Source organism: Apodemus sylvaticus, chromosome 2 (assembly GCF_947179515.1).
Source record: "Apodemus sylvaticus chromosome 2, mApoSyl1.1, whole genome shotgun sequence".
In the NCBI taxonomy this organism is placed as follows: domain Eukaryota; kingdom Metazoa; phylum Chordata; class Mammalia; order Rodentia; family Muridae; genus Apodemus; species Apodemus sylvaticus.
In genome coordinates this window covers 161973533-161987339 of record NC_067473.1, presented here as the reverse complement: position 1 = coordinate 161987339, position 13807 = coordinate 161973533, and the positions used below count along the sequence as shown (strand labels likewise).

The 13807-nt window shown below is 42.5% G+C and overlaps 1 protein-coding gene across 1 annotated transcript; it reads left to right on the top strand.

Moving 5' to 3' along the window:
- Positions 1-2936: 2936 nt before the first annotated feature.
- Positions 2937-3242, top strand: LOC127677667 (60S ribosomal protein L7a-like). The gene has a single exon (XM_052172699.1). It carries the CDS (start codon positions 2937-2939, stop codon positions 3240-3242), a length of 306 nt encoding a protein of 101 aa, XP_052028659.1.
- The last annotated feature ends 10565 nt before the right edge of the window (positions 3243-13807 follow it).

The window sequence follows — 13807 nt, the reverse complement described above, 5'->3', positions numbered from 1 at the left end:
GAAGAGTGAGGGCTTTGGGAAGACTGGACTCAATGCTTAGAAATCTTATCCACAGATTCTGGGATTACCTCCAGAGCTCAAGATAGATGTTAGGGATTCTGAGGGCATCACTGTTTCGATACTAGGTTTTTAATCTTTTCAAATGTTCTTTTGTGCTTATATTAGCACCTGTGAAGTGGATAGAAAGTGATTTATTTACTTATTTGTTTTTGGTCAGGATTGGGGTAGCTTATTCAAAGGGCTTGCTGTGCAATCGTGATGATCTGAATTAGAATCCCAGAGCTCATATAAAGGCTGGCTATATAACTCAAGTATATGTAATCCCAACCCTCCTGCAAACACATGAGAATTCATGAAAGCTTGCAGGCTAGCCAGCCCAGTACATACAGCAAGAAAATGCACAGACAACATTGAAAATCAAGAAACAGAATCAAATGGAGAGACCCTATCTTAAATAGGGTAGACAATGAGGAATACCACCAAAGGTTACTCTTTTGACCTATATTTGTGTGCTATAGCATACACATGCACACACGTATCCATGCACATTTGCACAAATGTATACACACACTGTGTGCCTGTAATTATTTCTTTTTTTTCATCTTGAGAACAACTGATGCTCTGTGAAGAAGAGGTGAGCATATTCACATATAAATGTGTGAGCAAAGGAAAGTTTTAGTGATGGGGATCTGGGTTCAAGTGTATTCAACCTGAAGCCTGTACTCAACCCAAGGCAGCTCAGATGATGCCTCGTGCAAAATCTCATACTTACTTGAAACATGAGACAAGTTTGCTTTCTTTTCCCTTTTGGTAATCCCATTTCATGGGTCTTAAATCTGAACTTGAGATGACAATATCCTGTCACAATGTCAAAGGGTTGCCTATGCCTGGCTGGAGATGAGATGGGATAAAATAGCTCTCTTTGGGTCCCTAGAATTGCAGGTGTGGCTCTGGCATACACCTCTGCCATCTGGTTCTTACCTCTCATGAGGCTTCCATATTTCAGGACCAAACACACAGGAAAACATCACCTGATAAAGCATATTAGTACTATTTTCTGTTTACCACAAGGAGGTTAGCTTTATTCAACTGAGGAACAACATGGTATTCAGGGGTAGATTGATGCCTCACAACTGAGAGAATCAGGTGAAACTCTGTAGCCGCCAGCGGCTACATGTGAACCAGGTTACCTGTTGAAAGAATCTTGGGGAACAGGGACACAGACAAGGGATTTGAGTCAAGCCTAGGATTCTGGTCAAGACTGCTTTTAATAAATTGAAGACAGGTTTTATAGACATTTGGGGGATCGGCCAACCCCCCAGAAGTCGGTAGCTTCAAAGGCGGTGCTGTGAATTCTCTGGCTCCAAGTCTCAGCGGGTCGTCTGCCTACTGCCTGAGAGCTCAGGTGAACGCCGGCCTGGGGGCGGTGTCGATAGCCGAGGTGTGGAGTCCCTTTGTTTGTAGAACAAAGGCCGGAGGTAGCCATCGGAAGAGTTGGGTGCCCGCTAGCCAACTAGTTGCAGGGGGGGAAGGGTACAAAACTCCACTGATATTCAGAATGTTGAACTGAAACCAAAAACCAAAACCAAACCAAAAACCAAAAAATCCTACATGACACTACTATACATCTCTTTGCTTTTGTGCGGATATTCTTTTTTATGTGGTAGATACTTATAAGTTTTACAATGATATGTGAGTTTTTGACATGGAATTCATAGGAAGAAATGAGTTGGGTATTCAAAGCTTCCCTGGAGGAGAAAAGAAGGGATACCCCACATGTGATTGGTGAAGAGATGACTGTTGCAGGAAATATTAAAAAAGTAGAACCAGCACATTCCTGTGCTTGTGCCTCTCTCTGTCCCAGTGGCCTGGCCAGCCATGCACTAGTGGACAATGGCCGACATGTTTTTATCTTGTGGAAATTCACTTGCCTGGAGTTCCTGAAAAGTCTCCACACAGCTTGCTATATTCCCAGTGATGGGTCACTACTATGCCAACCCTGTGCTTCAAATCTCCTACAACCTTTGTGGTGCACATCTGGCAAATCCACACTTTGTCCTAGTAACTTTCTCTCTTGAACCCAGATGAGCTGATGCATGAAGGAAAAATATAACACAAACTTAGTTCAGAAACAATGGTAACTCAATCTCTGGGCACAACAACTAAAGCCTAATTTTGTAAGCCTTAGTAAAATCTGATTCCCATCACTAGCAGCTCTAAAGACTCCAGCAGCTACATCTTACCCCTCTAGTGTCCCAGTTCCAAAAGGAACTCACTCTCTCCTGCTTCCTCTCTTCCTCTGTCCAACCCGGAAGTCCCGCCTACTCACCCAGTGATTGGCTCCTTTATTCTTTAGGGGATTGGTTCATAAGAACAGCATCAGGCCCATCCACAACAGATGACTGCATATTTGCATCCTTGATTGTAGTGACTATAGCAACACTTCTGGAGAAACTGTCCCCTGGGGTCTCTGTCTTTGCACGTTTCATGGTATAGATGCTTATATGTTTTCTCTTGTCCACAGACATGTAAATTTCAAAGTCTGCACAGGATTGTTTTAAGTTTGAAAAGTCCTGAAAGCAATGGTTATTAGAGATTTTCCTATAAATGCCAGAAGAAAGATCAGAATAACCTTTGTCTTACAAATAAACAGTAGTGTGTTCAAAGATGTAAGTTCCACTGTAACAGAACACCAGGGAAATAGATGATAATAACATCATTTTGTCTCATAGGCAGGAACATCACAGTCTCATTTCTTACTGGTTAGATCCACAGAGTTGTGCTTTCTAGCATCTGTGTCTGCCCTTCAAGCTTGTAGGTCCCAGTTCTTGTATAAATTCCATCATTGGATTGGTCACTAAAAATAAAATTTCAAATATAATCACCCTGAAAGCCCAAATTAAAAATGTTGTTTAGCTCTCCACCAGCTGAGCAAGATGTCCAAACGAAAGAAGGCCAAGGGGAAGAAGGTGGAACTGGCCCCCACTGTCATCAAGAAACAGGAGGCCAAGAAGGTGGTCAATCCTTTGTTTGAGAAAAGGCCCAAGAACTTCAGCATTGGGCAGGACATCCAGCCCAAAAGAGACCTAACACGCTTTGTCAAATGGCCTTGCTACATCAGGCTGCAGCAGCAAAGAGCCATCCTCTGTAAGTGGCTCAAAGTACCTCCTGCCATTAACCAGTTCACCCAGGCCCTGGGCAGGCAAACAGCTACTCAGCTGCTTAAGCTTGCCTACAAGTAAAGGCCAGAGACAAAGCAAGAGAAGAAGCAAAGGCTACTGGCCCGTGCTGAGAAGAAAGCTTCTGGCAAAGGGGACATCCCAACTGAGAGACCACCTGTCCTCTGAGCAGGAGTCAATACTGCCCATCCTCTGAGCAGGAGTCAGTACAGTCACCACCTTGGTGGAGAACAAGAAGGTCCAGCTGGTGGTGATTGCCTATGATGTTGACCCCATTGAGTTGGTGGTTTTTCTGCCTGCCCTGTGTTGAAAGATGGGGGTGCCCTACTGCATCATTAAGGAAAAGGCCAGGCTGGGGTACCTGGTCCACAGGAAGATGTGCACCACTATTGCTTTTACACAGGTTAACTCAGAAGACAACGGTGCTCTGGTTAAGTTGGTGGAAGCTATAGGACCAATTTTAATGATAGATAAGAGGAGGATCCTCTGCCACTGGAGAGGCAACGTCTGTCCTGGGTCCTAAGTTGTGGTTCTCATTGCCAAGCTGGAAAATGCAAAGGCTAAAGAACTCATCACTAAATTGGGTTAAATGTACACTAAGTTTCCTGAACATAAATATAATTATAAAATTAAGAAAAAATGTTGTTTAGGTCACCATAAGTAAGGCTGCTCTTTTGTTGGATAGACTGTGGAGGTGGGTTGTGGATAGATTCCAGAGATGTGTTGTGGGTAGACTACAAAGATGAGTTGTATTTAGACCAAAAACAAAAACAAAAGCAAAAAACCCAAAAATGATTATAGAAAGACTGCAGTTGTACTTTGTAGGTAAACTGAAGGGATGGGTTATGGGTAGATAGAAGTAGTTGGTTGTATGAAGATGGCAGTGGTGGGTTGTGGGTAGAACGAAAAGGTGGATTGTGGGGAGACAGAAAAGGTAGGCTGTGGTTAGGTTCAAGGAAAGATTGTGAAAAACTGCACTGGTGGATTGAGGGTGGACTTAAGAGGTATGTAATGGGTAGCCTACAGAGGAGGTCTAAGGGAAGACTGCCGTGGTGGACTGTGGGAGATGAGAGCACTAGGTTGTTGGTAAAATGAAGGATTGGCTGTAGGTATTCTGTGGTGGTGGGTTGTGGGTAGACTATAGAGTTAGGTTGAAAGAAGACTGAAGTGGTAGGTTGGATATGAGGGTGGGATTGAACACTCTTCAGGAATCCTTGGATTCTGCTACTCCACCATTCAGAATATGAAATCCTTCAAGGCGAGGCCTCCAAATGCAGACCATTCATGCTGTGGGGTTGTGGGAATGGTTACAGTCGTGTTTAGAATGGTGCCAAGCAGAGTGATTGATCATGATCATTATCAGTGGTAGGACTTGCAATTAGTAGTAATTGTGTGCTTGTTTGGGATCTTTTGGAAATAATTGAATCACACTACTCAGTGATTCAGTCCCTCCTGCTTCCCTTTCTCTTTCCCTTTCTGCCTTACCCTTACCCCATGCCTGGAAAGGAAAGAGAAGGCAATTAATATTAATCAGTTCATTATGTTCGATTGAGATTTATTGAACCAGGCATTCAAATCCATTGCTACATGTTAGCTCTTTGGCTTCCTTGTTGCTCAGTATCACACATATATTTAACTTTCTGGGCTTCAGAACAATGCCTAGTCATTAATTTCTTTCACCAAGAGCCATTAGCTTGAAAGACTTCCAGATCTCTTACCCAGGAAAAATGGAGTCGATCTCATCTAGAGTCATGGGGTATGTGTTTGGCTGAGCCAGACCTCAACTCCTGAACTCTGTGCTGCTTAGGCCAGTGCTCTTCCTGGGAAATACTGCTGTTATTGCAAGATAATTCAATATAAGGCAACAGATCAATACTATTTGCTCTTCTGTTGCAGGTGTTTGGGAGGGTAGAACAAAGACAGAAAGAATCTCACTGTAGTAACAAGTATGAGTGACAGCTACATCCTAGCTCTGTGGTAATTTCCTGATGATGGCAAAGGCACTCTACTTATCCTCAATTACATTACATTGTAGTGAAGGAGGCTGCTCCTGTGGAGGCTACCTAAGAGGTCCATCTACACAGTCAGTTGTTAACTTGGTGCTTATCTTTCTAAGACTCTTCTTTTCAATAAGACTTTTAAATGGGTCTGTGGTTCTGAAGCCATGGGGACTCTGGAGATTTGTGTAAAATTCTGAATGTGTGACACATGCTCTGTTTCCATCTCCATCAGATTTAAAGTCAAGGTCTATAAAGACAGATACTGAATCTGGGGATGAGAATGTCTATAGCCTTTCAATGCTTGACGTCAACTCAAGCTACTTCTCTACCACTCAATTTCTTCTCTAACTGATCGTCCCCCCTTCTCTCTCTGTGTATGTGTGTGTGTATGTGTGTGTGTGTGTGTGTGTGTGTGTGTGTGTGTAAATGTGTGCATGCAGATAGGTACCTAGAGGCTAGAAGAGAGTGTTAAATCTTCTGGAGATGAAATTACAGGCATATGTAATCCACCCTATACAAATATCAGAAATGAAACTTTAGTTCTCTAGAAGACCAAGAAGCGTTCTTAACTGCTTAGTCATCTTTATAGCCCCTAAACCTATGTTTCATAAACTATGGGTTGTGGCCCTAAGTAGGGCATATATGAAAACTTTGATAATGATAAAAGGTTTCTGAATAGCAAACAACCAAAAATGAGGTCAAAATCAAACACCTAGTGAATCAAAGGGATCCTGGCAGTGCTTGTCCCTGTTGAACTCAGTGAACTCACAAGGAGTAGTATTTGAAGGGTAGGGCCAATAGCATGGAGATGACTCAAAACATAGAACAAGATAAAGAGGAGTCTAAGAAATTCTCTCTGGGTCTTTCCTGGGGCAATGGGGAACTAACAAGTAGTTAACCAAGATTTGTAACCACATACTTTACAAGAAAGGTAACCAAGTCAGTTTTGTACACAATGAATTCCAGGTTCCCATGAGACCTTCAAGTGAGTTGTGGTCAGTACAGGCCTTGAGAGAGATATGAAGGCTTGGGGTTAACAGTGTGGAGATGAGCATAGTATATGGAATAAGTCAAAGTAGGAATAAATCAAGAGCAGCAGGAAGAGCAGCCTGCCTCTTGGTCTCATGGAGAAAGAGTAAGAAGGTAGTTAATGTGACTTATTTAGATTCCTCTCCTGTAACTGCTCGCTGTTACCTTGAAGGGGTTACTGGGAAGGGAAGCTGGGGGTGTATGGAAAGGCAGCGAAAAGAGAGGGAGACCAAGACAACACCAGGTGCTCAAAAGTCTCAAGGTTTAATGGAGGACTCAGAATTTTAAAGTTTCAAGCAAGACCCTTCCCCCAAACTCCAGGGTGTGTTCCCCAGGAACTGGTCTGGCTGTTCACTGTGCATTGGCTCCACTGCTCAGCCGGCTGGGCAGGTCACCTGCTTCATTCAGGAATTTGTAGATCTGGAGGAACAAAGAACTTCACCTTGGTCTGAGTGCTCCACCCTAGGTGGAGAGGATTATGGCTAACACAGAAGTTCCCGCTCAAAGGCTGGGAGGGGAACTTCACCTTGGTCAATGTCAAGTTCCTACCAGATGGCATGGCACCCCAATAAGGCTCTCTACATTTTCCCATATGCAAGAGTGGCCAACCCGCAGGACACGGGCCATGTGTATTTTAGAATCATCACATGTGTAGATAAAGACAGCATTCGAGATAGCAAAAGGACGGAGTCCTCTGTGAGAGACTCCTCTCTGGAGGAAGGAGGACACGAGATCTTCTCAGCGTGAGAAAGCATCCCAGTTAAACTCCATTGTTCTTCCTACTGTGCAAAAGTTCAGGCTAGGTAGATTGTCTCTATTTCCATCTTTCTTTGAGGGCACTGCAAATAGATACAGGCTTCCAAAGGATTCTTAGTGAGCAAAGTTAGAAAGGGGCATCCCCCACTCTAAGCCACCATCCTTACTCGGCAACACTCCTCAAACTCTGACCAAGAGACTATGCCATAAAGCAGCTCCAGGCCTGCAGTGAGTCAAAACAGAGGTGACTTGATATGTCCTGGTCTTTGTCTTACCCCAAATGGAGCAGGATGACTCAAAACAGCTGAATTTTCCAGGCAGTAATGCTTTAAGGTGACTTTCCTCTGCCCTTTCCTCTAGGTTTTAATGGTACGCTAATGTTGAATTAAAATGGAATTCCTATGGAGATGTACCATGCCTAAATCAATACTTGCTGATTACTGTCAGGAGGATGAATATCAAAAGATATAATGGCAGTGGTGAGGCCCAGACCAGGGTGAATAAAGCCGCCTGTGTCCATTAACTCAAGCCTGACTAATGCTAAATTACAATAAAATATCTAGGAAATTCTGGCCAGAGCCACTTTAAAGCCCACAAAATGTAGCCTAATTAGTGGTATGATGACACATGCAGGAAGAATTCATTATGCTCAAAGGCCTTTCACAAATGAGGAGTCTTATAAACTCCCCATTCCCCATGTCCCTAACCACAACCCTAGAACACTGAGTGGCTCTCATACCACACAGTGACTGCTTCTCCAGGTACTGAGCTAAGGCACGCCTCAGGGAACAAATTCCATTCCTCTTCCCTCTGATATCACAGCCATACTGAGCTCTCCTTTCTTAAGGAGGCTGGCCTTCAATGCTTCTCTCTGGATATCCATGCTCTGTAATGCAGTGGCCGAGAGCACACATCCTCATGTCAGATACTCTGGGTTTGTGTGCGTTCTTCCTTTGCTCTTTCCTGCTTGTATGACATATGTACCTCTCTTTCTCTACATGTAAAATGAGATTTCCCACCTAGAGTATAGATATAAAAAGTGTTAGGACATTCAAAGGGTTTTCAATAGTGTCTTACTAACAGTATGCTATAGTATGAACTAGTTTTTCTTCCCTTTTTTTTTTTTGTGGTACTCAGGATTGAGTCTAGGTCCTCTTGGTTTCTAGGCATTTACTCTACTACTGAGCTATATCTTCACCCTTGCTTTTGCTTTCTGTTTTGATATGTTCTCACTAAATTGCTGAGTCTGGCTCTGAACTTACTTCTCGGGCCAGGCGAGATCTGCACTGAGATTATTCTGTTTCAACCTTTGAAGTAGTTCAACAGTAGAGTTTTAAAAAAGAAAAGAAAAGAAAAGAAAAGAAAAGGAGATATTAGGAGAAGTCTGCTCTGCCAGAAATGTACAAAATTAAGGTTTTTTTTAAATATGGGAAAAACCTTTTTATTAATAAACATGAACAACCTTGCTCATTTATAAGCGAAAACTGAGACCCAAGGAGGGAACAGTGATTTTCTGAGGCCATTAGGCATTTCAATTCTATTTAAACAGTGATTAAGAGCCTTCTGTGCCTAGTTTTTATTCTTTCTAGGCCATTTGATCAACTCATCCCTGTTAGTAAGGAACCACCCATGTTGTCATACCGGCAAAGTTATCTGCAAAACAGGTATGGCTATTGCTGGGTAATAGGGGTGAGAAAGAGAGAGAGAGAGAGAGAGAGAGAGAGAGAGAGAGAGAGAGAGAGAGAGAGAGAGTAAATGTGAGAGGCTGTGGGAGCAGAGGAGTGACAATAAATCCAACCTAGAGATTAGAAGAATGAGCTAGGCAGCAAAAAGGAAGAAAACATTCACGTTCATGAGCAAAGGCATAGGCACAGGAAAACAAGGCAAGCCAGAGAGATGATCAGCAGGGTGACAATTTGGGACACATGGTGCCAGGATATAGGTGGCAGAAGGTGAGATTAGGTAGACCTTCTACTCCTGGGCAAAGGGAGAGAGAGCTCTGTAGTTAATAGGTGAGCTCTGAAGCCATGGAAGGATTATGGAGAAGATCGGCATATTTACGCCAATAAGAAATGGTCTCAGTTCATCTGGAAACTGGATTTAAGAACTAATGTGGAAGAATAAATTTCAAAAGTAAGCAGAGTAAGGATGAACAAAGATTGAACAAGGAACACAGAAACAGAGAAAGAAGGATTGGATGAGAAACCATTTCATGGATGGGACACCATTTAATGGATGAAGTCAGACAAAGCTGGTAACATGTTCAGTGTAGGAAAGGAAAAGAAAAAGAGCATGGGATGATTTTCATGCTTTTCGGGACTGGGAATAGGGATACAGGGCTTCTCAACACTCATGGAGCACTTGGCCCAGTGAGTATTACAGTCATTCTGGAACAACTACAGGAAGGGTGTGATAAGACCATAACCTAATTCCTCAAGACTGGATATTTAAGGGGAGACAAGAGGTGACTGCTCTGTATAGGTGAATGAGGACCACTGGAGATGTGCAAGGTGAAGCAAAGGGCATGAATCCCTGAGACTAGTAAGGAGTCCACAGTCTCAACACTAACTGAAGAAGGGATTTCCAGTCACAGGAGGGATCAAAAAGTGATCGGGCTATGAGCAATAGAATAGAACAACTGGAGGTCAGCATGCAGAAGAATGCGAATTGATCCATCCTTGTCTCCTTGTACTAAGCTCAACTCCAAATGAAGCAAGGACCTACACATAAAGCCAGACTGAAGCTATAGAAAAGAAACTGGGGAAGATCCTTGAGGACATCAGTACAGGGGGAAATTTCCTGAACAGAATACCAATAGCTTATGCTTTAAGATCAAGAATTGACAAATGGGACCTCATAAAATTATAAAGTTTCTGTAAAGCAAAGTGCACCATCAAAAGGACAAATCGGCAACCAACAAATTGGGAAAAGATCTTCACCAACCCTACATCAGATAGAGGGCTAATATCCAATATATACAAAGAACTCAAGAAGTTAGACCCCAGAAAACCAAATAACTCGATTAAAAAATGGGGTACAGAGTTAAACAAAGAATTCTCACCTGAAGAACTTCAGATGGCGGAGAAACATCTTAAAAAGTGCTCAACTTCATTAGTCATCAGGGAAATGCAAATCAAAACAACCCTGAGATTTCACCTTATACCAGTCAGAATGGCTAAGATTAAAAACTCAGGAGACAGCAGGTGTTGGCGAGGATGTGGAGAAAGAGGAACACTCCTCCACTGCTGGTGGGGTTGCAAATTGGTACAACCACTCTGGAAATCAGTCTGGTGGTTCCTCAGAAAACTGGACACGTCACTTCTGAAAGATTCTGCTATACCACTCCTGGGCATATACCCAGATAATTCCCCAGCATGTAATAAGGATATATGCTCCACTATGTTCATAGAAGCCCTATTTATAATAGCCAGAAGCTGGAAAGAACCCAGGTATCCCTCAACAGAAGAATGGATGCAAAAAACTGCTATATATACACAATGGAGCCATTAGAATTCAGCCATTAGAAACAATGAATTCATGAAATTCTTAGGCAAATGGATGGAACTGGAGAACATCATACTAAGTGAGGTAACCCAGTCTCAAAAGATCAATCATGGTATGCACTCACTAATAAGTGGATATTAGCCTGGAAATCTGGAATACCCAAAACATAATCCACACATCAAATGAGGTACAAGAAGATGGAGGAGTGACCCCTGGTTCTGGAAAGACTCAGTATAGCAGTATAAGGCAAAACCAGAACAGGGAAGTGGGAAGGGGTGGGTGGGAGAACAGAGGGAGGGAAGGGGGCTTATGTGACCTTCGGGGAGTGGGGGGCCAGAAAAGGGGAAATCATTTGAAATGTAAATAAAGATATATCGAATAAAAAGAACAATAAAAAATAAATAAAATATATAAAAAAAATATAGCAATCTGTGTTTCCTCTTCCTCCACAGTCAGTATCTCTAGCAGCTCTATGCCCCATTCATACAATTCTAGATCCCTAACAATAAAAAAAATTCCTCTTTGGCCAGGAGTGCGCATCAATGAAAGGAGCCTTTTAAGATAGATGACTTAAGGCTAAGTCATGGTTAGTCACCAAGTGAGTATATAGCCATTGGAAAATCACTGAAGCTTTTCTGGACTTTTTCATCCATGAAATGAGACTAGCAATGTTTTATGTCTGGAGTTTCCATGGCTCAAATGAGATAATACATGAAAGTTCTTTGTGAGCTGTAAAATACTCCACTACTCCACAAGGCAATTTTACTATTGCTGAGGCTCTGAACACCAGACCATCTGGCACATACAGAATTAACAGTAAGTCATTACACTATGACGACCTGACCCAGAGAGCCAGGAAAGAGGTTGAGGTCTTCAATCAAACTCTGCTGATATGTTCTTGGATCAGCCCCATGAAAAGGCAGAAATTTCTCCCTCCTTATTAGCTCACTGGCAGAGGAGCTCATACTTCAAAACCACATCTTAGGGAAGGCTGGAGTGTTCTAATTAAGTATTCTTAGGGAAGAAAGAGGCCTTAAGCCTTCTCTTGCTACTTTCTCTCCAGGCTCCAGGCTGAAGCCTGGAAGAAAAGTAAACAAGTCAGCTAAGGCCTCATCCCACACTCCTGCTGGAAGGCAAAATCTCCAGGAGGTTAATTGTTATGGGAACCAAGGAAGGTTGACTGCTTTTCCCATTGTCATGGAAAGATTGATTTGTTTTATGTGCTAGGTAAAGAGAGACCCAATCTAAGCCATGATGGGACATAAAGGGAACTATTATTCTTTCCTTAATTCTGAGGTTATAGATACTATAAGATTCCTAGAAGTTCATGCAATTTACAGTTTGTCTTTAGATGACTTACAGGCGGCTAGTGATCTAGAAAATCACTTCTGCCTCCTAAGACCCCAGCAGAACACAGTATGGATTCATTGCACCCTATGCCTGGCACCAGTCTCACAAAGCTTGCCTTAGACAGGCATGGCTAATCAATTGCAGATAACAGTCGAGCAAAATGTCTATCATTCCAACCTGTGTGGAGCTTTTTCTATATGACTGTACTTAGCACACAGTACAATGAGGTACAGAGATTATGGCACAAGACACCTCAATGCAACACCCAAGCTAAAAGCACAGTGAGAAATTGGCACAGTGAGAAATCTGTAGCCAGGAATGGCTACAGATCTTATCAGATCTGACTACTACTTAGCCAAAGCAGACCTGTAGAAAGATCTATTGTCAAAGCTAATCAGAGAGAAAACATGGAAACAAGTGAAATTCCGGGCATGCCTAGGTTTGCTTAAGGTGGGTTCTGTGAATAGCATCTTGTAGTGCTGGTGCCAGTCTGTCATCACAAACACTCTGAGGCTGATCTACAGGGAAAGTCCTCTAATCAGAACAGTATAGAAACTTTACTTACCTTTAGACTATCTCCTGAACGTCCAGCCACTGACTAAAATAATGTTTATTTCCAGGCAGTTTTGAGTGGATTGATGAAAGGAACCAGGGGACTTGAACTTTGTTTTCTAGGTGTCCTTTTCCCACTTCAGATGGGCTATTTATATGGGTTCTTCTCAGCTCCACACAGTGGAGGACATGTGAGAACCACCCCAAAAGTGAATGACTCCTATCCAATATTAAGGGAAAATCATACAAAGAATTATTTTCCCTCTTATTATCTCACAGTTCATTATGTATCTACATTCCAGTTCAGAATTCATCACCCTTACTTTTTAAAACTTAGCTAAAAATGGTAGAATTTCTACCATTTGCACAGTAGAAACCCGGTATCACATTCCCTCTGGACCTAACATGTTGTCTCTAAAATAGTTAATGGAAGTCATAGTTCAGAGAACAATCACTGTAAACTCGCTCATGCTGCAATCCTCTGCTAAGCCGTGATGCCACACCCTGGCTCCTCTAGCTTTTCACGCGAAGCCTATGTTCTTCTGCAAGCTGCCTCCTGTGCTGTCTACACTGAAGATCACTGTGAAAACCATGTCTGGTCTGATCTTGTCATTAGAAAGCTACTGTATATCATCAAAGAACCAGAAACTCTCTTGCATTCTTCTGTAAAAAGAAGAATAATTCTGTATAATTTCCAGCTCAAGATATGACAGATTTCCATGGCCATAAAGTTCAGAATCCCACCATGGGGAAATTGAGCAGCTCTCTCATGGCCATTGATATGCTATGGAACCCACAAACTCACATCAACTTCCAACAGAATCTTGGGAACATTCATGAATCTTGAATGAGTATGTTTGTGCAGGTGAGTGTGCACATGTGTAAATGAGCACAGGTTCCCAGGCATGTGCATGTTTGAGCTTGGACCTTTCCAGCAAGAAAAGAGAGTACACATCTCTGAAGCATCAAATCTCATAACTGAACCAAACTTTCATGGAGACTGGGACAAGGCTTCCTGAATTAAATTCGTGAAGGCACGTACATGCATAGTGTCCCCTATTGCATGATGAAAAGAAGACACGTGTTAATGAATGCATAAATAGATGTCTATTTGAGTCAGTTCTCATTTAAAAAAACAAACAACAGCAAACAAACAAACAATCAATCAAAAAGCTTCCCATGGGAAATGTGAAGTTGAAAGCAGAGGACTGAGTTCCAGACATAAATTCCCTCAGCGGTGTAGCTTAGGCTCAGAAAGAGAAGAGGATGAAGCTGAAGGACTTCTCAGGCCCTTCTTTCCTTCTGCATCCCCTCTCCTACACACAGATCTCTTTTGTCTTCCTGGAAGACTCAGGACTTACTAGAAAGCCCAAGTCTTCATGTCTGTTTTTCTATCAAATGGTCAGTCTCTGGATTTCCTAGATTCCTCATGCTCTT

What these genes read in the sequence shown, in the direction of transcription:
- LOC127677667 (XM_052172699.1), top strand. Translation starts at nt 2,937, where the DNA reads ATGTCCAAACGAAAGAAGGCCAAGGGGAAGAAGGTGGAACTGGCCCCC.